The sequence below is a fragment of the Anas acuta genome, chromosome 2 (assembly GCF_963932015.1).
Source record: "Anas acuta chromosome 2, bAnaAcu1.1, whole genome shotgun sequence".
Taxonomy (NCBI): Eukaryota; Metazoa; Chordata; class Aves; order Anseriformes; family Anatidae; genus Anas; species Anas acuta.
In genome coordinates this window covers 1,310,247-1,331,757 of record NC_088980.1, presented here as the reverse complement: position 1 = coordinate 1,331,757, position 21,511 = coordinate 1,310,247, and the positions used below count along the sequence as shown (strand labels likewise).

Here is a 21,511-nt window from a genome sequence, read left to right as displayed (position 1 = left end):
GGTTAGGGTTAGGGGGCTGGGGGTTAGGGTTAAGGGGGTGAGAGGTTAGGGTTTAGGGTTAGGATCAGGATCAGGGCGCAGCAGACAACCCAAGCACCCATCACCCAAAACCAAGACCAAGCCTGGGAGCTCACACCCCAAACACCCGGGCACAACCAGTTTTATGTGAAAAGAGGGAAAATAAAGCAAAGAGCAACCGCCCCAGGGGCTTAACACCAGCGCGAGGTGAGGTGAGCGGCCGTATAAATAGCACCGTGGGTTTTTTTTTTTGTTTTTTTTTTTTTTATTATTATTATTTTTTTTTAACGGGGCGTTGAGCAAACCTCTCCGCCCCAGCTGGGAGAAAGGTAAGGGTTGCGACACGCTCCCCGAGCAGCTCTGCGTCACCTCGCCAAGTGGCAGGGCGGGGTGGTGGCTCCCTGGCACCAGCCTGGCACCAGCGGAAAAAAAGGCGAGGCACACCCGGCCCTCGGGGCACCCTCCTGCCTGTGCTCACACGCTCTTGAGGGACACCCTCGGCCGTTTTTCGCTCTTCCTCGTGGCCTTGGTAGGTTGGGAACAGGGTGGGAGGACAAAGGGATGCGCTAAGCTCTTGGCAAGCCGCTGCCCACGCTTGCGTGTCGAAGTCCTCTCTCAGTTTTGCTCCTGGAAGGCAGGGGTGAGGCCGGCGGGGTGGTTCGGTGGCAGCTCTGCCAAAAAGTTGATGTCCTGGACCTCGCTGTGTCACAGCACGGCTGCAGAAAGCCCCCTCGCGAAGAAGCTGACGTTCTTCTCCTGGATCTTGTACTGGTAGACCTGGACGACGTCCTGCTCCGTTGACTGCAGCGACAGCCTCTTAATTATTTTAATCTGCGAAGGGAAAGGACGAGGAGCGTCACCCCTTGGGCCGCAGCATCCTCACCCCGTGTCCCCCAACACCACCGGGGAGGGCTGTCGCTGTCACAAAATCCATCAGACGGTGCCTGGGGCCAAACTGTCACCCCTGGGGGCAGCCCCTGCAGAAATGGGAAGTCTCCAGGGGGCAGGACCTCACTGAGAGATCCCCCCCGCAGCCATAAGGGGCTGGGGGCTCCAGCAAACCCTGCAGACCCCGCTGGTCCGTTACCTCTCCGTGAATATCTTTGCAGAAGCCGGTCGCCAGCCCCTCTGCCCACAGGATCAGGTCGCTGTGATGACTCAGGGCGGTCCCGAGCAGCTCGTTTTCTTCATCCGCTCCATCCTCGCTGCTGTGAACCAGCACCACGATGTTCCCCTGGAAAGAAAGAGCCGGGTGGTGTTGAGCCCCTCGGACCCCTCTCGGACACACCTCGCTCTCTGTACCCCGTATATCCGTGTGTGTGTGTGCAATCTGCTCTAATCTGCAGCCCAAAATTCACCAGGCCTTTGTTCCCACACCGCTGTCCAGTTAAACCCCTGCAAACAGCGGAGGAATTCACAGCAGGTGAATAAAGACACGGCCACAGAGCCGGGATGCTCGAACCTCCGCAGCTCCTGGAGAAAGCAGAGCTCCCCCGAGCAGCGCCAGCTCCGGTACAAACATCCCCAGGGGCTCTGCAGATTGCCAAGGGCTTAAAATAACCCCAAATCCACAATCAATTAAAATGTACTTTCAAGCTTCGGAACAGCTTGGGCAGAAATAGAAGCGTGTTAGCGTGATTTATCTTTTTTTTTTTTAGCTGCTTTGGAGGTAAATATTCCCAGCGAGCTGAACGTCCCCTGTCAGCACGCACAGGGCAAACACCCCGGCACGATTCGAGGTGGAGAACAACAAAATTTGAGGCCGTCTACTTTATTTCTCACTCGAGCGAAGAGAGAAGTGGCCGTGGTGTAAATAGCAAAGGATGGATGTGTCCCCACATCAGGGGCACGGGGAGCCCTTCCCACAGCACCTCCGGGGAAACCAGCTGCAAAAAACCTTGCAGGGGGACCCCAGGCTTTGATGCAATCCCCCAAAAGTGGCCTTGGGATGATGATTTGGACTTTCTGGAGGAACAAAGCCTTCCAAAAGCCTACCGGGCAGAGGAAGGTAAAGGAGACAAAGCCAGGAGTTGAAGCACACGGAGGGAGCAGTACCTGGAGCTGAGAGCACACCACGACCCGGCAGTAGTGGATGAAATTGAGCACGGCCACCGGCGAGGCGCCCAGGCTGAGCAGGAGGCTGAGATCGTCCACCAGCAGCACGGGGCCCTGCCACGAGTCGCCCTCGGCGGGTGTCAGCGAGGTCCGGACGAAGTCAAACAAGGCTTTGAGGTTGGAGGTGCTCCCGCTGGAATTAAAAAGAGATCTGGAGGGATTCTGCCCGCCCTCGTGTCCCTCTCCTCGCCCCGCTGACCCAAAAAGGGGATCGCCAGCCCGTGCCACCCCTGCTGTCCCCAACGCTGTGCCACAACCGGGTTCAATGCCTCCCTGCCAGCCCCTCCACCCGACCCCAAAGGGTTTGGGTTGTGAGTTATTTGACAAAAAGCCATGTGGAGAGCTGAAATATGTTTTCTCTAGAGCTCCAACGCGCTCGGCAGCGAGGATGGGAGCAGAAATTGCCCCGGAATGCTGGGGAATAGGGGAAAAATCCCTCTCTGAGCAGCAGAAGAGGGGCTTACCTTAGGAACTGGAGAGGACTGGGCTCTCCCGACGGCTCCTTCTCCCCAAAAAAGAGGTCGAGGCAGGACTTGAGGCCCTCCAAGAAGACGAGCTGGCCCCGCTCCCTGGCGGCTGTCAGGCTGACTCCCTGCGGAGAGGAAAACACCACGGCGTGGAGCAAACAGCTCCAGAAAAAAGGGTGCAAGCAGACCCAAGAGGATCAGCAAGCCCGTTTGGGATCAGATCTCATCTCAATAAAATAAAGCCACTGCCTCGGTGACTCCTGGAACTGCAGGAGCTGGTGGACACGGTCACTGCCCTTTATTTTGCCAGGAGGAGAAAAAAAGAAATCGCAGTGATTTGGGGTGCCCAAACGAGCTGGAATTGCTCCCGGGAGGGCAGCACGGGAGAAAATTCTCATCCAGAGTCAGGGAGAAGACAGGGGCAGGGTGTTGGCAGGTGCTGATTGCTTCACCTCCTTGGCTGGAGGGTTTTTGCTGCTTTCCAATCATCGCTGTGGCAAGCTCGACGCCCTGGCAGCTGCTCAGCACGACCCACGCGGCTGGAGGAGGGCACGGGCTGGGCACCCCGATACCTGGGAGCAGCACACGCACAGAGGATCAAAACCTGAGGCATTGTTCATCAATCTCATCCTCCTTTATCATCACGGGCGACTTTTGGCAATTCCGCAGCTCCCCAGCTTGCCTCAGCCCACGTTTTGGGTGAAAATTCACAACGGGACTCTCAGAAATTAAAATGTTTTTTTGCTCCGTGCAGCAATCCTCAAGAAGCAGCAGCGCTGAGCCAGAGGCCAGGAACCAGAAGGATGCTGAAAAACCAATTCCCTGATTTTTTTATTTTATTTTTTTTTGCTTTTTGCCCTGCTGGGAGCTGCAGGACACTTGGGCACGGAGCTGGCGACGCCGGAGCCGATGGCTCGGAGCAGCTTTTCCCCCAGGAGCTCGAGCCCAGTGCCTGGCACGCTCCCAGCACCTCCTTCTGAAAACCCTGGAGGTTTTCCAAGCGTTCCCAGTGCTCGGGCACCCCGAGAGCTCTCCCTTTGCACGAGGAGGAGGCACAGCTAAGAGATGCGTCCGCTTCTACCTCTGTATTTCTGCCCCCAGCACTGGATGAGGTTTAACGCCACCGCACCGCAGCTGCAACCCACCTGAGCAGCAAGCACCTCAGGGAGCAGCACGGGAAGCTCAAAATTGGTGAGAAAAGCGCCCAAAACAGCCAACGGCACCTGCTCGGCCCCTAAAAGGCCTGCCACAACAAACGTCCTTGCTGTGGAGCCGCAGCACGCCCTGAAAGCTTTCACCACCCCGCAGCGCCGCGCTCCGTTATCGCCCGCAGACCTTATCTCTGGCAACCCGTCCCTTATCGATCGAGCCCGGAGATGCCTCTGAAATTACAGCCCGGCCTGACGGGGGCTGCCAGCTCCACACAGGAGCACGACGGCTCTCCCCCACGGCCCTAAAAGCCAAAAACTCGCCGCTGGGCAGCAAAATATTTGCAGGTTGAGAGCTGGCGAGGCGGCGGTCACGAACTCGAGCAGCAGCCACGGTGCAAAGTGCGCCGTGAGCAGGAGATCCTGCGAGGTTTCTCCTTTGGGGCAGCACCTGCAGGGGCAAGCAGAGGTTGAGCAGGCAGTGTCCTCAGTTTTGGGGTCTCGGCGTCGCAGCAAAGGACAGAGGAGGAGGCAAGAGCAGGGATAAATGCGTCTTTCCTTTAAAAGAAAGCAAAGGTTGTAAAAATGAGGGTGGAACAGCGACCTGGCAAGCTGCCCCGGTGCTATTAAGTCTTCTTACAGCCCAGCGTGCTGTCTGGAAGGCCGTAACACCATTAATTGTCCCTCAGAATTCAGCGTGGAGCCTCAGGAGTGGGGTGAGGAGGAAAGGAAAAGGTGAAGCTGTTACTGCGGAGGCAGGACAGGCACAAAAAAAAAGAAAAACAACACAGGGAAGCTTCTTCCTGCAAGTAAAAAGAAGTCGCTGCACTTGGCCAAGAGATAAGGAACTGGTTCTGGGCTGCAGAGAGCTGGCAATGCTGTGGGGAAGTGGGAAATAACATCAGATTTCAATGGGGAGCACAGGACACCGCTGCAAAGTTTGTATCCTACCCCCCTGGCTCCAGCAGCCCGCAGAGGGAAGGATTTCTGCCTCGGATCTCACCCACAAACGGAGCAAATTCCACTCATAAACAGGGCTCTGCTCATCAACAGGTCCACGAGCGGAACCACCCTGCCCAAAACCACCCCAGGTGTTTGTTTAGGCAGCGAGCAAAGGCAAGACCTTAGGGAAACCCAGACAGAAATAACCCACGGAGGTCCAACCTGCAGGCAAAATGCATACCAGGAAATTTCACCCCGTGAAGAAACCCACCGAGCTGTGATGCTGCTTTTTGGAGCAGACACGGTCAGGGGGTCCCCATCCCACTTAGCAAGCTCCCCCCAAGGTTTCCTGCTGTCTGCAGGAACTATTTGGTGCTCGCAGCGCCTGGTTTGCTCAGCGGGGATGCGCTCTGCAGGGCTCTCAGACCATTTATCTCCTTTTAAAGGGTGAAAACTGAGTATGAAGTGACATACGGCTCTTTAGCAAGGACCAAAATTCATCCCACGTTCACGGGACTACACCAGCACCGCAACACCTGGGTCTCCAACACCCCAGAGTCCTTACCAGCAGGTTCCCAGCACTGGGAACGACCTCTCCGACTTGGTTTTTGAGCTTTTTTCCTTTCCTGGTACACGTAGCCCTTGCCTGACTCACCGTGGGAAGGGGATTGTTAAGAACGTCCTCACCTGTGGCTCCTCAGCTGCCTTTAACCGATGGCTTGGCCCAGAGGCCAAGAGCAGCATGCAGATATCATCCTGAATTATGGGTGTTTCAGCCCAAAATGATTCAGGACAGCGCAGTGAAAATTACACCCACCGGTCTGGGCTTGTCTGGGGAACACCAGAAAACTCCTCTAAGCCTAAAGAAAGCAGGCGGGGGGGTCCGGTGGGGCTGCTGCAGTGAGCATCCTAATCAGACAAGCCTGATCCTAATCCTAATCCTAATCCTGGCTTTTGTCCCGTACCACATCCCTCTGTTCCCTGCTGCAGGAGCACCAAGCCCCATCAAGACCCGTGAATCTGTGCTCACCTGCAATTCCCATCCCTCATCCTCATTTCTTTCCAAAAAAAAAAAACAAAATCTGGGCCTGGAATTACTCACCCGTGCCAGGAGACTTACCAGCTTCTGTGCCACGATGTTGTAGTGACTGAAGGACTGGAGCAGGGCCACGAAGCAAACCTTACAGCCAGCTGGGGGGGGAAGACAAAAAGGCGCGTTATTATTTCGGATTTTTGCAAGCTGCCACTGTCGAGGCACCCAAATCCCATCAGCCAGGCTGCAGATCTGTCTGCCAAAGCCTGGAAGTGAGGCAGGTCCAGGAAGCCCCTCCGCTTGCTCGGGGCCGGGCTCCCAATTTTCACCTCTCTGTGGGTTTCCCCGATTTTGGGAAAATTTTAGTCAGGTTAAAAAGAAACGGAAAGAACAGGAAAGAGGGGAAAAAAATAAAAAATATGGGTCTTTTTTTCTATTTCATGCCATTCTGCCCTGGGATCTCCCTGCACTGTTTGCTGCTCCTGCTGCAAGGAGGCCAACAACCGACCATGACACGAACGACCGAAATCGCTGGCGTGCCAAAAATCCCTGTTTTGGCTCTCGCAGAGCGAGTGACCTTGTCTGGAATTACACCCCGAACCAGCACCGCTGACAAAGCCACCTCGCTCAAACGTGATTTTGGGGAAAGCCAGCACGTGACAAGCCGGCCTTGTGGCTCGGGCACGAACCCTGTGCCTGCTCCTCCCTACCAGGGAGCACAGATTCGTTTTTAAAAATAGGGTGAAGCTGGAGCTGGGGGGGCAGGATGCTCTCAGCCCCACAGCACTCGGAGCTGAGTTTCAAGGCGGAGAGGTTTGGTCTCACCGCTTTTGCAGGGCCGGCTGCTTTGCCAGCAGAAAGCTGGAGGAGCCCAGGCACCCAGCGCCCTCTCTGCAGGGGCTGGCAGCTTGTTCCCAGGTGAAAGGTGAGCCGAAAAGCAATTAGGCAACTCATCAAACCCTCTGCTTGTTTGTTTGTTGACCCGCTCCCGGCTTATCTACTTGTTCAGTTGTTCCTGCTGTATTTTAATTGTGTTTTTAAAGGCTTGGTAGCGAAGGAACCGCGTTCATCACCTCGCTCTGGGGGTGCCCCTGTGATTTCCAGCCTGCGCTGCGCTGCTGACGAAACGAGCTGCAGGGAGATTAAGGCTACGGGGCAAGTCCCAAGAGCCCAAGGCTATGGAGCACGTCCCAAGAACAAGCCGGGACTGGGATCCATAAATCCTGACGCCTTGTGCTAATCCAGGGACGCCACGTGCTCTGCAAAACCAGCCTCTGCTCAAGGAGAATCAGTGCTCGGGGAAGGAAGCTCCAAGGACCAGGCGAAGACAAAGCCCTTGCCTCGCAGAGCCCTGCTGCTCGCGTACCTCGGAGGTAGAAGGAGAGGAAATGGTGCACCAGGAAGCTGCCGTCCGTCCTGGTGTCCCGCAGCAGCGTGAATTTGCCCTGGAAAAGAAGAAGCAAAAGAATTGAACAGAGGATGAGAGGCTCCATTTGGGTAGACGAGGTGCCTGCTCGGGTCTGCAGCCAGGGGAGGATCTGCAGGTGATGGAGGAGGCAGAAGCAGCACTGCAGCCACCCATCCGTTTACAAAGGTCCGTGGAGAGGCAGCAGTGGATGCTGAGCTCTCCGTGCAAGCTCTGCCCACCACCTAAAAGCCACTGGAACACAGCTCCCCGCACGAAGTATAAACCTTGTTTTGATCACGCAGGAAATTAATTCGGCTCATCAGCGCCTGCTTGTTATCAGCACCCGTCTCATCAAGGCGCTTGTTGCCATTACAACCTTAGCCAGGATTTCTCTTTAATCAATACAAATCACAGAAGGGTTGTTTTTAATCACAAAGAACTTACCAACGCTTTTTTTTATCTTTTTTTTTTCCAGTCTATTAGAAGAAAAACAAAAAGCCCTACGCTACCCACAGGCAATTTGCAAGCTCCCCGATGCCTGACACGTGTCGTGAAGCGGTGCTAATGGGACGGCAAATATTGAATGTGTCTGCACGGGATGCAAGGCAGGACTTCGGGTCCAGAAAGGCTGCTCTGCCCCAGCCAGAGAGCATTTTTCCATGCAAAAAAAAAAAAAAAGGGTGCACCTCGGTGGGCATTACAATAGCAGGAGGCACCGCTGAAGCGAAGTCCACCTGACAGCTCTCGGAAAGCAGAACACAGTGGGATGCTGCCACGCAGAGCACACATTATTCAGCTTCTTCAAAACCTTCCCATTATTGACCTTTAATCCTGCCGATCCTCACTTCGCTGTCGCACTGCAGCTGCTCAGGCTGTGCCCAAAACTCTCCATCCCCAACGTGTACGTGAGGGGTGGCAAACCCGAACCGTGCACCTCCAGAGGCAGCAGCTGCACCACAGCTCGTGGGGGTGCATGGTTTGACCCTCGTCCCCCACCTGCACGTCCTTCTCAAGGCCAGAAAGGGCTTGGGGTGAAGCACTTCCATAGGGGATGCCTTCTTCTTGCAGCACTTTCTCTCCCTGGTCTCTCCTCACGCTGCTTTCGTGCTCTTTCCACCTGCGGGCTAGGAAGCAGAAGCTGCAGCCACTTGTTAGAAACTGCCAAAATCAACCGGCAGGGCAGCGGCGGATGTCACAAGCATCTCAGATGACATCTGAGGGTGACATCTCAGATACACCCACGCAGGCAGCAGCATCTTCCACCTACCAGCCCTGCAGTCAGCACTTGGAAAATGGCGTGGATTTCACCGCGACGATGCAGAAAATGGAAAGGCAGAGATGGGAAGAGGAGATTTGCAAAGGGCTGGTGCTTTTTAAACGCAGCAGGACACTGATTTCTGGCCAGCCCTTGTAGCCCAGGTGTGGTAGGACATCTGGGTGTGTTGTTGAAGTCCACATCCCCGGCTGATGGAAGAGCCAACACAAATCTGAGGCAAATCCCCGCACAGATGCCTGGCACCTCTGCTAGGTTCTGCCTACGCTGCCAAGTCAAAACTCGGGATCTCGAGGCCAAACCTCCTGTCGGTTTTGCTCTTCTGAATTCCCAATTTGCCTCAAGCCCCACTTTGCAGGGCTGCAGCGTCAAACCACGATGCCGCTTGGCCACGGTCCTTCCCCCTGATTTTCTCTCCGATTTCCCCGTCCATCGAGACCCCCTCCCAGGAAAAATCCTCCAAAATCACCTGCTCCAACCACCCCCTGCCACCAATGTCACCACCACACCATGTCCCCAAGCACCACGTCCAACCTTTCCTTGAACACCCCCAGGGACGGGGACTCCCCCACCTCCCTGGGCAACCCGTCCCGACGCCTGACTGCTCTTTCTGACAGAAATATCTCCTAATTTCCCACCTGAACCTCCCCTGGTGGAACTTGAGGCCATTCCCTCTGGTCCTATCCATTTTATCGATGAGAAGAAGCCGACCCCAGCTCCCCACCCCTTCCTTTTAGGTATTTACAGAGAGCGATGAGGTCTCCCCTCAGCCTCCTTTTCTCCATACCAAACACCCCCACTTCCCTCAATGCTCCTCACAAGACTTAGGAACTAGCCCCAAAACCCACCCTACAGGGACAAAATAAACGAGAAGAGCAGCCTAAAGCAGGCTACATACATCAGAGGGGCTAGAAAACATTTGGGGCAACGCTTTTACCATCGATTTTTAGGACCACAGCCCCACGCCCGATGGGGGCAGAAGCCTGGCAGCCCCCCTAGGGGTTGTGGGGACAGAAGGGACAGAGATGGGGACAGCAGTGACACTGATGGTGGCGATGGGGACAGTTTTTGTGGTGGCAGCGTGGCCGTGCCCGCGTCATGGCGGCCGCCCGCGCCTCCGCCATTACCCCCCCCCCCGCCATCACCTCCCTCACCGTGCCCGGGCGCTGAGGGGAGGCGCCCAGGAGCTCGTTGAGCTCCCCCAGCATGGCCGGGGGGCTGCTGCTGCCTCACGGTGCCCTTTACCGGGGGCTGTGTGTGCGTTTCTGGGGGGGGGGGACACCACAGCCACGCATGCGGCAGGCGGAGCCCTCTTCTCCCTCCCCTTCCTCTCCGGTTCCGTGTTCACGGAGGGGACTGAGGGGGGAGGAGGATGGAGGAGCCCCCCCCCCGCCATTAATGGGGGTCCCCACGGTGTTAAAATGGCGGCTGGGGTGGAGGAGACCCCCCTGAGGGGAGCCCCCCCTGAGGAGAGCCCCTGAGGAGAGCCCCTGAGGGGGCGCTGGGGTGGGGAGGGGGGGGGGGGTCGTGGTAGGAGTTGGGGGGGTTTAGGGTGAAAAGAGGGGGATTTGGGGAGAATTAGGGGAAATTAGGGGAAAATGAAGGGGAAATCTGTCACAGTTTTGCTGGCACAGGCTGCCCCCAGGAGCTGGGGGTGCCCCATCGCTGGCAGTGCCCAAAGCCAGGCTGGATGGGGCTGGGGGGGGGCTGGGGGTTTGGGGGCTCGGGGCCATGGGGGGGTTTTTGGGGGTCCCTTCGCACCCCGACCCCGCTGTGGTGCCGTGGTTGTGCGGTGCCATCCCTCCACCTGCTGGCAGAGCTCGGCCCCAGGGCTCCCTCAGCCTGCCTCGAGGTCACCTCAGTCCTACAGAGTTGCCCCCGTCATCCACACCAGTAACGGGACTGGGCCCAGTATCACCCCTGGGGTCCGCCACCAGTGTCTGGACTCCCCCCAGACCCTACACCTCGAGCCACCACCCTCAATACCCAGCCATTCACCCAGGCCATGGCACGCCGGTGGCTTCACGAGGGCTCTCCGATGTCCTCAACACTCCCCAAAAAGTCACCGGCACTTTGGGGTGCTGAAGAACATTAATTTGGGGCTCTCACAGCAGAGCCGAGATCATTCCTGGCGTCTTCTCCGAATAATAACAGCTAATTTACAGCCTGCAGCCGTGAGCATCCAAATCACGTAGAGTTATTTTCACCCCCCGCACCTGGATCCGCGTTTTTTGGCACTGAATGCGCTTGCCCCTTATTTACTTTTGCAATTATTTATTTTTTTTTGTAGTATAAAGGAGGATTGCCCGGCTGAGGGAGACGTGTGGAGCGTTGGATGTGCCAAGGGGACTGGAGGAGCTGCGCGGTCCCAGCACTGCCTCGTCTGCTGCGAGCATTAGGGGGCATCAGGGGATGCTGAGAAATGGCAAGCGCCGAGCAAGAGCCAGGAGACACAAATTGGTTAGAAAGAACCACAAATTATCACTATTCAAGGGTTTTGTGGGCTTAGGAGGGTGAGTTGGTAGGAGAAAGGGGACTAAGCCATGGAGGAGAGATCTGAGAGCAACTTGGGAAGCCCCTGAGCTGCAAATTTTGGGGGTTTGGGAGAAGAGTTTTGGGACCACGCAGCGCTGGGTGAGGCGCCCGGACCCCGAGATACCCCCCAGAAACCCACTTTTTGGGGTCAGCGCCGTGCTTCCTGCCTTTTAACCACTTGCAGAGCTGTGAAAGGGCTTCCTCTCCTTCCCTTGGACGGCTTCCTCGCTGGAGGAGCTTCGGCTGAAAGCTTTTTTAACAGCCCGGATCGCTTGGCCTTTTGTTTTCCTGCCCTTTTCAGAGCGCTGGGAACCCGGCTCTGGCTCTCGGGGCGTGGGGAACCAGCTCCGGCCGGGCTCCCTGCCTTAACTCCCTCGCCTCCTGTCCTCCCAGCCCTTGGGGTTTGGCTCACGGAGGGATTTGGCAGAGCCCGAAGCTGTTCCTAACTCAGAGCTCTCCTATATGCCAGCGATCGGGGCGTTTTTTGGCCACCTTTTTGCCTGCACCGTCACGTTTCTCTCCCCGGAGCGCTTCCCTTCCAGCTCCTCCAGGAGCCTCAGAGCCCTCTAAATTAATATTAACATAAATTCCTGCCTTTTTTTTGCTTTTGTGGTGTTTGCAGTGCAGCAAACCTTGCACCTATGGCATCGTGGCACCCGTAGGTAACCGTGCTGCTTACCCTTAAGCTCCCGTGCCATGTGGGACCAAAACGAGTGACAAAAAAGCAATTATTCACCAAAAGAAACCACCCAAACACTTCACCGTGCGGTGTTTGAAGCAATTCCCAAGAGCACGGTGGGGAGGGTTAACTGGAATCACCGGGCTCCTTGGTGTGAGCGTGTGGGAAGAGATTTTTTAGGGAGAAAACCTTTGCTTTACCTCCCCCGATGATCAGGTCCCGGGTGCCTTCAGCCAGTTTTCTGAGGATAAAGCTCAGAAAATCCCCCTCCAAGCCACGTACACTGCTTATTCTTCTCATTTACCCCAATTAACACTTTCTGGGTTAATTCCACTTCCCTTACTCATTGCAGCTGGCGTGTTTAGGGCTGGTTTTACCAAAAAAAAAGTGCTCAGCCCCTCGTTTGCCATCACCTCCCTCCTCCTGCTGGCGCTGCCCTTTTTCCTTCCTATTCCCATCTCGATTTGGCCGGCCGGATTCCCCCACATGCCTGCGCCCCCCGTGTGGCTGTCCCTGGTGATCCGCCCTCGTTCCCACTTTCTGCCGACCTTTTTCCTGAGCCCGAGGTCAGCGAGGAGCCGGCAACGGATCCAAGCTTGTTTTTGGGGCATTTCCTTTTGGGTTTGCTGCTTGCACCGCTCCTCTGAAGCCCTGCCAGCGCCCCTAAAGCCTCACCCAGGCTCTCAGCCCACTCATTTTCATCTCCTTTTCCTTCCACATCCCTTCACGAGGGCCAGGAGCGAGCTCAGGCCGTGCTCAGCCTCCTCCTCGCCTCCTTCCTCTCCCCTCATCCCAATCCCTGCAGGATCCCCCGGCCCCGCAGCTGGAAAGCGGCGATGGAGAGGGGTGAGAGCCGTGCCGGGAGCTGCGCTGGCATCAGCAAACAGCCGCAGCTGCTCTCCCCGAGCTCAGCACTGTGCAGTTTTTGCCCAGCTAAGAGGATTTTGCTTCCCTCCTCTCGGTTAAACCCGGCACGGGCTCTGGGGTTTGCTCCCTGTTAGGCTGGGATCGAGGAATAATCGGTGGCATCCCCCTCTCCGCGGCCACCAAGGTCCCCACACATCACCTGGGGGCTCCCCTTAGCAGCCGAGACGCCCTGGGGTCCCCAGGAGCCCCCCCCGTGTGTGCATTTAGGGCTGGACGGGGTTTTGGCAGCCCCCGCAGACGGTCCAGGAGGCTGAGAAAGGTTTGGGATCGGTCCCACCAGCCTGACCCCATTGCCCCTAACACCATCGGGATTACGGCCAGCCCGAGGGAAGAAAGGCTCCTTGTCCCCACGCTGCTCCCGGGACGTGTCCCAGGGAGAAAAGGGGACGAGGGAAGGGATGAGGACAAACGTGGCTCCCGTGCCAGCCCCCTCTCCTCGTCCCATGTCCTGTGCCAGCCGTCGCCCGGCCACAAAAGGGCCACCCCGACCCCAAAATGAAACCAGCGAGGCGTTTAAATTTAATGGCCATCCCCGAGCTCCCCATTTAATGGGGTTGGGGCTCTGGGGGTGCTGGGAGGAGGCTCGTTCCCCTACAGGGATGGAAAAAGTCACGGGGCTCCTCTGTCCTCTTTGGGGCAGGCAGCGGGATGGGGACGTGGCAGCGGCCGGAGGGGAAACTGAGGCACGGCGAGGGATGAAAACCCCGGAGCCAGAGGGGCATAATCACGCTGATAATCACCTCTTGATTAATTGCTTAATTAATTGATTAATTTCCTCTCTCTCCCCCCGAGGAACCACCGAGCTCCTCTCCGGCAGGAGCTGCGTCCCCCCTGCGATCCCGGGTGGAAATAGGGTTTTTTTTCCTGATTTACGCCACCGAAGCCACCAGATTTTCCTTCCTGCTCCGTCAGCTCGCTGGGGATGGGAGAATCGCCGCGATTGGAGGCTGCAGGACGCGTGGAAAATGGGTTTTGCTGTGGTTTTGCCCCAAAAAGGGTCGGAGGTGCCCAGGGAGCGAGTCTGTCTGGTGGAGGGGACCGGGAGCACGTTGTGGGGTGACGGACACAACGCCATGCACAGATCTGGGGGAACCTGTGCCAGGATGGGGACAGAGCAGATGGGGGGCATGGAAAAGGGAAGGGAAAGGGTTGGGGTTGGGGTTGGGATTGGGGTTGGGGTTGGGGTTAAGGTTGGGGTTGGGGTTGGGTTTGGGGTTGGGGTTAGGGTTGGGTTTGGGGTTGGGGTTGGGATTGGGGTTAGGGTTGGGTTTAGGGTTGGGGTTAGGGTTAAGGTTAGGGTTGAGGTTTGGGTTGGGGTTGGGGTTGGGGTTGGGATTGGGGTTGGGATTGGGGTTGGAGTTAAGGTTAGGGTTGGGATTGGGGTTGGGATTGGGATTGGGGTTGATGCTAGGGTTGGGGTTAGGGTTGGGGTTGGGGTTGGGGTTGAGGTTGGGGTTGGGGTTGGGGTTCCTGTTAGGCTTAGGTTTAGGGTTAGTTTTAGCGTTTGGGGTTGAGGTTAGGGTTAGGGTTAGAGTTGGGTTTGGGGTTGAGGTTAGGGTCAGGGTTAGGGTTAGGGTTGAGGTTGGGGTTGGGGTTAGGGTTAGGGTTGAGGTTGGGGTTGGGGTCGGGATTGGGGTTGGGATTGAGGTTAGCGTTGGGGTTAGGGTTGGGGTTCCTGTTAGGCTTAGGTTTAGGGTTAGGATTAGCGTTAGGGTTGGGTTTGGGGTTGAGGTTAGGGTCAGGGTTAGGGTTAGGGTTGGGGTTGGGGTTGAGATTAGGTTTAGGGTTAGGGTTGGGGTTGGGGTTGGGGTTGAGGTTAGGGTCAGGGTCAGGGTTAGGGTTGGATTTGGGGTTGAGGTTAGGGTCAGGGTTAGGCTTAGGGTTGGGTTTGGGGTTGAGGTTAGGGTCAGGGTTAGGGTTAGTGTTGGGGTTGAGGTTGGGGTTGAGGTTAGGTTTAGGGTTAGGGTTGGGGTTGGGGTTAGGGTTGGGGTTGGGGTCGGGATTGGGGTTGGGATTGAGGTTAGCGTTGGGGTTAGGGTTGGGGTTCCTGTTAGGCTTAGGTTTAGGGTTAGGATTAGCGTTAGGGTTGGGTTTGGGGATGAGGTTAGGGTCAGGGTTAGGGTTAGGATTGGGGTTGGGGTTGGGGTTGAGGTTAGGGTCAGGGTTAGGGTTAGGGTTGGGGTTGGGGTTGAGATTAGGTTTAGGGTTAAGGTTGGGGTTGGGGTTGAGGTTAGGGTCAGGGTTAGGATTGGGTTTGAGGTTAGGTTTAGGGTTAGCAGCCGCAACCTGTGTTGGGAGAGCGCAGACACCGGCAAGAGAGGCTTAAGTTTAAAAAAAAAAAGAAAAGTTTTATTTCAACATCTCCCCTTTTTTCTTTTTTTTTGGGATGTTTTGACTCATATTCCAAAAAAAGTGGGGTTTTGGGGTGGGAGCAGACAAAAAAGTACAAAAAAAAAGTGGCGTTAACAGCAGAGGCTTTGAGAACCCACGGCGCGGAACGGAGCCAAGCGGCAGACACGGAGCACGAAGCACAAACCCCACAAGGACCCCACAAGGACCCCACAAGGACACGGCGCTGTTCCCCTAGACAAAACACACCAAAAACATGCCACGGGCGGGGATCGGGGGGGGGACACGGGGATTTGGGAGGCGGGTGCCCCCCCCCAAACGTGCCCTAAGCCAGGTTGTTGTGCAGGCAGGGCACCCCGCAGCCCCCCGCCTCGCCCCCTTTGCCGCTTTCTAACGGGGCCGGGGCGGCGCTGGGGATGCTCGGGGGCTCCTCGTCCTTCAGGCAGGATTTGAGGGAATCCTGCAGCTTGTGGGGGGCGTTGGGGTCATCCTAGAGAGAAAAAGAAAGAAAGGAGTTTGGGTTTGGGGGATTTTGGGTGGCCAAACCCCCCACGGAGCACCCCAAAGTGCGCTCCCCTCGGCTCCCGGTGCCCAAAACCCCGAACACCCCAATTTTGGGCACCTCCAGTGCTGGGCACCCCCATCCTAAATCCCTCTCCTCCCTTCTCTCCCCCCACTCTCACCCTTTTTGGGGTTTCAAACCTTTTTCCTCCTGCTGTCCCCGTTCCTTGGCAGACCCCTCTCCATCCCGTAACCCTTTTTACGCACAAAAAGGTCACCATGCGCCCAAAACCTCATCCCCCCCCCACCTTTCCCACACCCCCAGCCTCCTGTAGGGCACCGAGGGGACTAAAAAAATCCCCCACACGCATCCCGTAGGGTTTAAGCCCACGGGAAGGGCAGACAAAAGGGTTTGACCCATCCCTGCTCATTCCCGGCACCTCCAGCACCCAAAACCGTGCCCCCCACACACCACCGTGTGTGTCCCCCCCCCCAGGACAAGCAGCGACCCCAAACAGCGCCGGCAGGAGCCCCGTGGGGTGGGATTTATGGCATTTTATCGATTTATTGCATTTTATTACTGATTTATTGCATTTTGTTCTATCCTTCGCTCCTGGTGGCCGCAGGAGCACCCCAAAAAAATCCAAAACCTTATTGGGGTGTCCACCCCCCCCCTTTGCTGTCCCCTCCGGTTTGGGGATCACGCGGCCCCAAACGGGCACGGCGGGGAGAGGGGGGGCACAAGAAGCGGGAGCCTCCTGCCGGGGGGGGGGTCTCTCGCAGGCACTACGGGTGCTAAAATTGGGTCGAAAGATGGGGAAATCGGCTCAGGCCCGGGCTAGAGGCGGCTCGCAGGCGGCGAGGCACTTGGCGTCTCTCTGTGGCAACCCGAAAAAAAAACGGCGGTGGTGGGACCCCGGCGCCCACCTCCCCCACCCCAAACCCACGGCCACGAGACCCCAAAAAGCCCAGCGGCACGGGGACCCCCCCGGTGTCCCCCCAGCATCCTTACGTTTGGGTGGGAGCCCTCGGCGATGGTGGAGAGGGAGAAGTTGTCGTTGTGCAGCTCGGACGGGGTGCGGTATCTGGGGGGGGGGGAGATACCCCCATGGGGTTTTTTTTTGGGGTGGGGGTCCCCATGGGGTGATTAGGGGGAGAAATAGGGTCTGGGGGGGTGCCCGCAGGTGGAGGGAGCGACGGGGGCAGGAAGGAGTCACGGCCACGGAGCAAGGGCTGGCGTGAGGTTTGCTGCTAATTACACTTGGCCCAGGCAAACGCTAATTAAGAGCTCGTTAGGGACCCGCGCTGGGAGCGCGTTCTCCTCGCATGGCTCCGGGGAAAAGTGGCTGGGGACGGGGTGGGGGGACACGACCCCGACCTTCACCCACCCCACAGCATCCCCAGAGGGGCGGTGGCACCCTCCCCACCCCCCTATGGCCCCAAAACCACCCCCTCCCCATCCCAGTGCCCCCCATTCCCAGTAGGGCAGACAAACTGGAACCAGTAGACTCTCCAAAATGATTATCCACAAAGCAACAGCGACATTTTTACCACCCCCACCCCGTGCCACCCCAAAATCACGCGGGGACGTGCGCTTTGGTGACACGAGGGGTTTTGGGGTGGGGTCGTGCTCCCTCCCGGGGGCTTTGGGGGCACGGGGGGTTTTGGGGTCGGGTCCCCCCCCCCCAGCTCACTTGGTTTTGCGCAGTTTGCTGTTCTCGGCCCGCAGCAGGTAGAGCTTCTTGGCGAAGCAGACGGTCAGCATGAAGAGCAGCAGCAGCACCAGGGCGGCCGAGCCCACGGCCACGCACAGCACCTGGAAGTCGGTGACGATGGCCTCGCAGCGCGTCCCCTTGTGCCACGTGTAGTCCTGCGTGTTGCACCTACGAGGGGGACGCGATCAAGGTCCTCCCTCCCCCAAAAAATAAAAAAAAAAAACCCGTCCCCGGCACCAAAACCCCCCGTGCGCAGCCGAAATCCGCGGATTAGGGCAGCCGGCGGGGATGGGATTAGTGCGTGACCCCATAAAGGGATGGCACTGGGGGGGTTCCTGCCCCAAAAGCAGGGACAGCCCTGCTGGAGCCCTCCCCATGTGTGTGTCCCCCCCCCGGTGCCAATCCCGACAGGCGCCGCGGCCGGAGCCTCGTCCGCGCAGCCCTGACCCAATTCCTGCCTGGATGCAGCGGGCGGCGGAGAGCCCCCGGCCCCCGGTGTGGCCTTGGGGATGGGGACACGGCCCCATAGAAGGGGACACGGCCCCATGGAAGGGGACAGGGACCAGCTACGGGGAACCCAAGCACCACCCCAAACCCTGCGCCCTCCTCCAGGAGGCTTCTGGGGCTCTCCCCGACGTCCTCCACGGGGACGTGCGCCCTCCCCAAAATGCGCCGCGTCCCGGGGCGCAGCAGCCCCCCCCAGCCTTGCCACCCCAAATCCCTACCTGCAGAAAGCCCCGATGCCCTCCAGCAGGTAGCACTGGCCTCCGTTGTGGCAGTAGCTGGGGACGAGGTCGCAGACGGAGCGGCAGGAGCCGTTGTGGCGCACGAAGCCGCTCCGGCACTCGGTGCCGTTCCCCGGCACCGGGCGCTCCCCGGGTCGTGGCGCTCCTGGGGGGCTTCCCCCGTTGGCACCGGGGGGGTTCGGTGGTGGCCGGGGGCTGGCTCGGGGTCCCCGAGGTGCCTGGGGGACGTGGGGCACGGCCGAGGGGGGTGGCCGGTAGCCGTTCTCGTCCTCCAAGCCCCCATCTTCCTCCTCCTCGTCTTCCTCCTCCTCCTCCTCCAGCTCGTCCTCCTCTTCCTCCTCCTCGTCGCCCTCGGCGTAGAAGGAGGTGGTGGGGTAGAAATCCGACTCGTCGAAGGGCGTGAAGTCGTCGTAGAGCTCGTGGAGACCCCACGGCGTCACCCCGCCGCTTGGCTCCCTCCGAGCCGTGCCGGCGGCAGCCCCCCGGCCGCCCCCCAGCCCCTCGCCGCCCTCGAAGAGATCGTAATAATCCACGTCGATGATTTCGGGGGCCGGGGGCTCCGCCGTGCCCGGTGGTGGCACCGTGGCCGTGCCGGGTTCCAGCACCTCCAACCAGGTCCTCTCCGTACGGCCACGAGCCCCCTGCGCCGGGGCCGGGCTGGATGAGGCCACCCAAAATTCCTGCCCCGAGTCCCCCGGTACCGGGACCGAGCCCCCGGCCGCCAGCAGCGGGTCGGATTCGGCCGAATCGGTGCCGAAATTGGGGTTGGGGATATCGGGGATGCTCGGCGGGGAGGCCGTGCGCCCCCCCGGCACCGAGGCCCTGGTGGGGTGCTCGCCGCTGCCGGCCTCTTCGGGGCTCCCGATGGTCACCCTGCTGCTGTCCCCAGGCCAGGTGACCCCGGTGGCCACCTCGTTGTCCTCGGCCGAGCCCGGGGTGGGGGGCAAGGCGCTGGCGTCGCCCTCCCCAGCGGCGGCACCGGCGGCGCACCCCGGGCACCCCAGCTCCGGGTGGGTGGTGGAGGCCGTGCCCCCCCCGGGGGGCTCTAGCTGGGGTCCCCGCGGGGGCTCGCCGGCCGATGGGACCCCCCCGGGGTTGGTGGTGTTGTTGTTGGGGGTCCCCGGGGGGGCTCTGTTTGCCGGGTCCCTCTCCGGGGAGCCCCCCCCTCCCCAGGCTCTGCCTTCAGCCTCGCTGCCGTTATGGGGGGGCCACTGGGGTGCTGCGGGGAGCACAAGGACACGGAGGTGTCAGGGGGGGCCCCGAGCATCCCCTGGGCTCCAGTTCACACCGGGAGCCCCCCCCCGGCTGTGACACCCCCGGGGGTCCCCAGCATCGCCCCCGCTGCCCCCAGTCCCCCCCCCTTTACGAGGGGATCCAGCCCTGCAGAGGGGATCCCCCCCCTGCAAGGGGATCCGGCCCCCGCCCCCAAGCACATAACGGGATCCTGCCCCCCCCCGGCAAGGGGATCCAGTCCCTGCCAGGGGATCGACTCCCTCCGGGGGGGGGCGGGAGGCTCCGGGCCCCCTAAAACGGACCCCAAATCCCCCCCCCATAGCGGATTCCAATCCCCCCAGTGCAGATCCCAATCGCCCTATAACGGACCCCAGCCCCCCCATAACAGCCCCCAGCCCCCTAAAAAGGACCCCAGCCCCCCCCCAACAGACCCCAGCCCCCCCAAATCATCCCCCAGCCCCCCCATTGCGGACCCCAGCCCCCCCATAACAGACCCTAACCCCCCCATTGCGGACCCCAGCCCCCTATATCACCCCCCAGCCCCCCATAACACCCCCAACCCCCCTATAACCCCCCCCAACCCTCCCACCACCACCCGACCCCCCCCCCCACCCATCCGCAGCCCCCCCCCGGCCCCTGCCCATCCCCGCCAGCCTCGGGGGCCGCCCCCCGCCCTCCCACAGGTGGGCTCAGCCCCACCGGCCCCCAACCCTGGGCTGGGGGGGGGGATACGGTGGGACCCCCCCCCCCGGTGTGTGTCCCCCCCCCCCCGTCCCGGTGTCCCCGCACGTACCGGGCGCGGCGGGGCCGATCGCGGCGAGCAGCAGCAGGGCGAGGGCGGCGCGGGGCGGGGGGGCCATGGCGGCATGGATGGGGCCACGGGACCCCCCCCGGCACCGGGAACCGGCACCGGGAACCGGCACCGGCACCGCCCGAGCCCCCGCTCCCGAAGCCGCCGCCGAGCTCCGAGCCTTGGGGGGGGGGTGGGGGGGGGGCTGAGGGAAGGGGGGGGGCCTGGGGGCGGGCGGGAGGCACCGGCTCCGCCCGTGGTGGAGGGGGTGTGTGGGGGGGGTGGGAGGACGGATGGGGGGGCACCGGGATGGGACCCTCAGCCCCGAAATGCCGGTGATGGGAGCGGGAGACAGCCCGGACCCAGGGGCTGCCCCCCCCCAGCCTTAATGACTCCCCCCCGTAGCCCTCCCAGCACCGGGACCCCCCCCTCCCATAGCGATCCCAGCACCGGGACCCCCCCATCTCCCCCCTAAATCCCCCCCCAGCACCACAAATCCCCCCCATCTCTCTCCCCCCCATCCCCAATGTCTCCCCCCTGCATCCCTTCCATCACCCAGACCCCCCCCCCTATAGCTCTCCCAGCACTGGGACCCCCCCCCATTGCAATCCCAGCACCAGGACCCCCCCATCTCCCCCCTAAATCCCTCCCCAGCACCACGAATCCCCCCCATCTCTCTCCCCCCCGTCCCCAATGTCTCCCCCCTGCATCCCTTCCATCACCCGGACCCCCCCCCCATAGCTCTCCCAGACCCGGGACCCCCCCATCTCCCCCATCTCCCCCCTAAATCCCTCCCCAGCACCACGAATCCCCCCCATCTCTCTCCCCCACACCCCCAATATCTCCCCCCTGCATCCCTCCCAGCACCAGGACCCCCCCCAATAGCTCTCCCAGACCCGGGACCCCCCCCCCTATTATAATCCCAGCACCAGGACCCCCCCATCTCTCTCCCCCATACCCCCAATATCTCCCCCCCATAGCTCTCCCAGCACCTGGACCCCCCCCCCATTGCCATCCCAGCACCAGGACCCCCCCATCTCCCCCATCTCCCCCCTAAATCCCTCCCCAGCACCACGAATCCCCCCCATCTCTCTCCCCCACACCCCCAATATCTCCCCCCCCGCATCCCTTCCATCACCCGGACCCCCCCCCATAGCTCTCCCAGACCCGGGACCCCCCCCATTATAATCCCAGCACCAGGACCCCCCCATCTCCCCCCTAAATCCCTCCCCAGCACCACGAATCCCCTCCATCTCCCCCCCCACACACCCCCAAATGTCTCCCCCCTGCACCCCTCCCAGCACCAGGACCCCCCTCCCATAGCGATCCCAGCACCGAGATCCCCCCCCCCATAGCTCTCCCAGCACCAGGACCCCCCCATCTCCCCCCTCTCCCCCCTAAATCCCTCCCCAGCACCACGAATCTCAGCCACTCTCTGTGTCCCCCCCCCCAGCACTTGCCCCCCTCTCAGCATCCCCAAACAGCCCCCAGACGTGGGCAGAACAGGGGGGCTCCATGGTGGGACCCCCCCCCAGCATCCCTCACTGAGCCCCCCCCACACTGTGTAGGATGAAGGGGGGGTTTCCTGCACCAGGACCCCCCCCCAGCATCTCCAACCAGCACAGGGACCCC

At 60.0% G+C, this 21,511-nt stretch overlaps 2 protein-coding genes across 3 annotated transcripts; both read right to left on the bottom strand.

Moving 5' to 3' along the window:
• Positions 1-259: 259 nt before the first annotated feature.
• On the bottom strand, positions 260-9,717 carry ELP6 (elongator acetyltransferase complex subunit 6). Its single transcript, XM_068673152.1, has 7 exons — positions 9,559-9,717; positions 7,090-7,168; positions 5,811-5,881; positions 2,598-2,725; positions 2,074-2,266; positions 1,106-1,252; positions 260-849 (listed from the first exon to the last, which is right to left on the bottom strand). Exons 1-7 carry the CDS (start codon positions 9,610-9,612, stop codon positions 724-726), a joined length of 798 nt encoding a protein of 265 aa, XP_068529253.1. The 5' UTR covers positions 9,613-9,717; the 3' UTR covers positions 260-723.
• Positions 9,718-14,958: 5,241 nt separating this feature from the next.
• Positions 14,959-20,065, bottom strand: CSPG5 (chondroitin sulfate proteoglycan 5). Of its 2 annotated transcripts, none has more exons than XM_068673150.1 (5): positions 19,883-20,064; positions 17,836-19,075; positions 17,090-17,278; positions 16,408-16,480; positions 14,959-15,384 (listed from the first exon to the last, which is right to left on the bottom strand). In XM_068673150.1, exons 1-5 carry the CDS (start codon positions 19,947-19,949, stop codon positions 15,220-15,222), a joined length of 1,734 nt encoding a protein of 577 aa, XP_068529251.1. In that variant the 5' UTR covers positions 19,950-20,064; the 3' UTR covers positions 14,959-15,219. The 2 variants fall into 2 exon arrangements, with proteins under 2 accessions (XP_068529251.1, XP_068529252.1); XM_068673151.1 differs by lacking the exon at positions 14,959-15,384 and adding an exon at positions 15,782-16,273 and having other exon boundaries at positions 19,883-20,065.
• Between the last annotated feature and the right edge of the window lie 1,446 nt (positions 20,066-21,511).

What these genes read in the sequence shown, in the direction of transcription:
- ELP6 (XM_068673152.1), bottom strand. Translation starts at nt 9,612, where the DNA reads ATGCTGGGGGAGCTCAACGAGCTCCTGGGCGCCTCCCCTCAGCGCCCG. An exon ending in ACATCGTGGCACAGAAGCTG is followed by an intron (nt 2,726 to 5,810) that starts GTAAGTCTCCTG and finishes TCCTCTCCGCAG; the next exon opens with GGAGTCAGCCTGACAGCCGC. An exon ending in GCAAAGATATTCACGGAGAG is followed by an intron (nt 850 to 1,105) that starts GTAACGGACCAG and finishes TTCCCTTCGCAG; the next exon opens with ATTAAAATAATTAAGAGGCT.
- CSPG5 (XM_068673150.1), bottom strand. Translation starts at nt 19,949, where the DNA reads ATGGCCCCCCCGCCCCGCGCCGCCCTCGCCCTGCTGCTGCTCGCCGCG. An exon ending in GATCGGCCCCGCCGCGCCCG is followed by an intron (nt 19,076 to 19,882) that starts GTACGTGCGGGG and finishes TGCTCCCCGCAG; the next exon opens with CACCCCAGTGGCCCCCCCAT. An exon ending in CCGAGGGCTCCCACCCAAAC is followed by an intron (nt 15,385 to 16,407) that starts GTAAGGATGCTG and finishes TTTTCTCTCTAG; the next exon opens with GATGACCCCAACGCCCCCCA.